At 32.5% G+C, this 4344-nt stretch overlaps 1 protein-coding gene across 1 annotated transcript; it reads left to right on the top strand.

Moving 5' to 3' along the window:
- On the top strand, window positions 1-1022 carry LOC142522521 (putative calcium-binding protein CML15). Its single transcript, XM_075625960.1, has one exon. It carries the CDS (start codon window positions 194-196, stop codon window positions 680-682), a length of 489 nt encoding a protein of 162 aa, XP_075482075.1. The 5' UTR covers window positions 1-193; the 3' UTR covers window positions 683-1022.
- Window positions 1023-4344: the final 3322 nt, after the last annotated feature.

Here is a 4344-nt window from a genome sequence, read left to right as displayed (position 1 = left end):
CCGTCACTCACTCAATCGGTTCTTTCCCCCTCGTCATATAACGCGCTTTCTGGATGAGATCACAATGCATTCATCCAACGATAAATACAAACACCAACCCCACAACATTAAACTCCCCAAAAATCCAAGATTTTGAGCCAACATCAACAAATCCATTTTTCGTTTCATCTTTCTCCCAAATCCCATCACCGAAATGCTGTCCAAGATCCAATCCGATCAGCTCAAACAGCTGAAAGATATCTTCAACCGGTTCGACATGGATCGGGATGGTAGCCTCACGCACCTGGAGCTGGCGGCCCTCCTCCGCTCCCTCGGCCTGAAGCCTACCGGCGATCAAATCCATGCCATTTTAGCCAACATGGATGCTAATGGCAATGGCTCGATCGAATTCGACGAGCTGGTGGAAACCCTTCTGCCTGACATGAACGAAGAGCTCTTGATCAACCAAGATCAGCTCATGGAGGTTTTCCGGTCGTTCGACCGCGACGGAAGTGGCTACATAACGGCGGCGGAGTTGGCGGGGCAGATGGCGAAGTTGGGACATCCTCTGACGTACAAGGAACTGAGTACCATGATGCGAGGCGCCGACACCAACGGCGACGGGGTTATCAGTTTTAGTGAGTTCGCTAATGTGCTTGGAAGATCAGCCGCAGATTATCTTGGCCTTGCTTCTGTGTCCTAATAGCCTCGCGACTCGGCTTGATTCAAATTCGAATTCGAATTCATCTGTAAAACACTAACGTTGACTGGACTTGCTGATTGGGTTTTGCTGATGTAGGGATGATTCGGTATGGGTGTTTCATATTCTTTTGTTTTGTATATGTTTGATTGAATCAGTGGCAATAGAAAAATGGCAAGTGGAGTTCTTGAAATTAGTGTATATTTCGATGAATTTAATAATTGATTGATTGGTTAGAATAATTCGAAGAAGTTTACAGGATAAGCAAGTTGTGGCATTTAATAAGAAGATGGACATGAATTGCTTCGTAGGAGAAATCAAATTTTGCTTGTTTGTTGTTCCTACCCGGTAATATTTAATCACCGAAAAATTGCAATTTTAATTTATAATGAATCCATATAAATAAAGTCAATATTATACACATAATAAAATTTATATAAGCAAAAGTAAATAAAAAAAAAACTTTTTTCTCTAATATATTTTGAAATATTTATTTTTCTTTTTGTTTTTATTTAGATTTATTTTACTTTGTGTAATATAAGTTTATTTTCGACTAAGAGAGCATCAATATTAAATGCATAATATTTGGTGAGTTTAGTGACTTTTAGCAGAAAAAATGACCAAAATAAAAAAATCTAAGTTACTGGACGATTAAAATTCAAAACAAACTAACTCAAGTACTAAAATTATAATTTTTTCACAAGAAAATGATGTTTGACCTAATTTACATTTTATGTCACCAGCTAGATTTATTATACATAACATATTATAAGAACATGGTGGGATATGATGGAATGGAATAAGGTTAGAATGTATTAATTTTGGAATGGAATGAAAATCAGAATGGAATGATAATTATTTGGTATTATTATCATAATTATTATTTATGGTTATTATAATTATAATTTTTATTAAATAATAACGATTATTAAATTGTAATTATTATTGTTAGATCAATTTAGTTTTGATGGTTTAACAAAAATACAACTGGATTTACTTAACTTTTTTCGGAGTGTACCAAAACTGAATCACGAGACTATCTGAAATTGAGGATGACTTATTTGAGAAGCACACCAATTCATAAATCAATGGGTCAGATTTCTCATAAAAACATTTCTTAAAATCAATTAGTTTACTCCGTGTTGAGGATCAGAGTCCAACTTAATTGTAGAATAAAGTTTTCCGTATTTTAACAGAATCAAATTTTTTATATAGAACAATAGAATTCCACGAGCACTACTCTCATGGTACTGTATATTGTCAGAAAAGATAGTACGTTGAAAACGACTACTGTATTTTTAACATATATTGGACTTGATTTTACTGACCGTTGGATAAAAGTCTACAAATATAGGAAGATATCAGTCAGTCTAGCTCTTTCGCATCTTTGAAAAAGTTGAAATATTCTAAAGCGTTCAAGAATCAAACTGATCAAAGTTCTTAGCACACACTTGAGTGTTTTTATCAGATCATTCAGGATGTTTTGTGCTTAGTATTTTATTTTTGAAATACTTGTAATCTGAAAGTAAGTGTACTGAACACTTTTGTCGAGTGAGTTACTAAGAGTTTCAGTTACGTTGTGTGATAACTCCTACTTGAAAAGTATTGTAATTGTCAATGTCTTTTAATAAAATCATTCTGTAAAGAAGAAAGAGTGACGTAGCAAGTAATTAAAGTCTTCGAAAATCCAGAAACAAACTCGACTACAAAAACATATTAACAAAGTAGCGGCTTTAGCTTAGCTGGTTTGTTTCAAATCAGAAAGAATGATTTCAGGAACGTCTCTTGAAATAGTTGATAAAACATCTCAACTGCTACATGCTTGAGGAATAAAATTGTGATGTAACGAATGTTTTTATCGATTGCTTGAAAACATAATATAAATAATTCAAATTCTCAAGCATCACATAACAGAGCAGCCCTGCAGCAAAAAAGAAAAAAAAAAAAAGAAAAAAAAAAGAAAAAGAAAATGTGCATCTTAAGTTATGACTAGCTCAAATTCATTAATCTATCGTGTAACTATGAATATATATTTTTGATAGAAGATAGCTAAAGATAACATGTTAACAAAGATCAATATTTTTCTAACAATCAATTGGCTACCCCTTGATTGACTGCACACTAATCCTACACATGGACAAAGAAAAATACTAAATTTTCGGTATACCTAGGTTATTGTACCGAAAAATACAGAATTTTTTGTTTTCGGTACAATATGATATCAATACCGAAATATTCAGTATGAATTTCAAATTTTCGGCATATACCAAAATACCAAAATAATATATATAAATTTAAAAATATACAATATTTTTAAATAATAAAGTTCAAAATTTTAAAAAATATAATGTTTTTTCGGTATAAAACATTATATAATGATAACGTACTGAAATATTCGGTATAAGTATCTTTAATATCATAATTTCTGTACGATATACGATATGCATTTTGGGTACGCTATAGTATATTACACCTATGGCTTTTATGATTCAGAGGGTGAATCTTACATTCTTGTTCTCATTTTAAATGTATCAGACCAGATTATCAGAAAAATAATAGCATAATTTTAAATGTTTAAATCCCAAAATTGAAAACTTAAAGTTAATCTCAGATCAAAGAAAGAACTTGAATGTTGAAAGATAAACAGCAAAACTTGAAAGTAAATTATCTTAAGTGAAGACAATTAAGATATAATATTTTAATTTAATTTTCAAAATAAAATAACCTACAGGAAGGAAAAATACAGAAACATCATAAAAAGGGTAACGACAAAAAAATAGGTTAATTTTTTTTAAAAAATTATCCCATGCCTAAACTAAAATATCGATATTTTTTTCACTATAATTTAAAGTACTCGATTCCAGGATGCAATAATTGAGAAAGTAGGTCTTTTGCGAGACGATCTCACGAATCTTTATCTGTGAGACGAGTTGTTGAGGATCGGGTTGAGTTTAGAAGGGGGGGTTGAATAAACTCAATGGCCAACTTATTAAATTCTTTCGAATGATGTGCTAAAATCATGTTAGAGATTTTAACGATTCTTGTTCAAGTATAAAGACCAGCAGATCACAAGATAATGTGCGGAAAACGATCTGTTGGTTAGTGGGTGAAAAATGATAAAACCGAAAAGCAGTAGATAGCACAAGGTTTGTTTCTGGAAGTTCGAAGATGAATCTTCTACGTCTCCCCTTCTTCTGTTTCCAGAAGGTATCACTAAAAGACTTTGGTGAATACAGCACAACAATTGTACACACCCACTTCAATAGGACTTGCCCTTCGCCTATTGAAACTCTTAGCTTTACAACTCAACTTCTTGAATGATCTTAAATTCTGGAAAAGACTCTTTTCCAGTTACAAATTCTTCTATCAATGAATTGATGAAATAAATAGCGTAAGAAGATATAACTGAAGTAGCTAGCACAATATGATCTCAATGATCAACAGTATGCAATGAAGCGTGTGCTGCCTTTTTCAGTGTTGAGCTCTTTAGATAACTGAAAGTTCTAACGATGCTCGAATGATGTTTTTCAATTCAGATTTTTGTTCAATACTTCATTTTTTTCACAAAATCCTTCATCTCCATATATAGGCTCTATTCAACGTTCAAAAACTGAACGGTTCTTTTCTTTTTGGTGGTTCAGCTTTATTGCTTAAAATGGACCCTG

This window comes from Primulina tabacum, chromosome 13 (assembly GCF_025594145.1).
Source record: "Primulina tabacum isolate GXHZ01 chromosome 13, ASM2559414v2, whole genome shotgun sequence".
NCBI lineage: Eukaryota > Viridiplantae > Streptophyta > Magnoliopsida > Lamiales > Gesneriaceae > Primulina > Primulina tabacum.
Note: the sequence above shows the minus strand (reverse complement) of the source record. Positions and strands in the feature narration are given on the sequence as shown.

Excerpts from the sequence above, each read along its gene's own strand:
- LOC142522521 (XM_075625960.1), top strand. The coding sequence starts at position 194 with ATGCTGTCCAAGATCCAATCCGATCAGCTCAAACAGCTGAAAGATATC.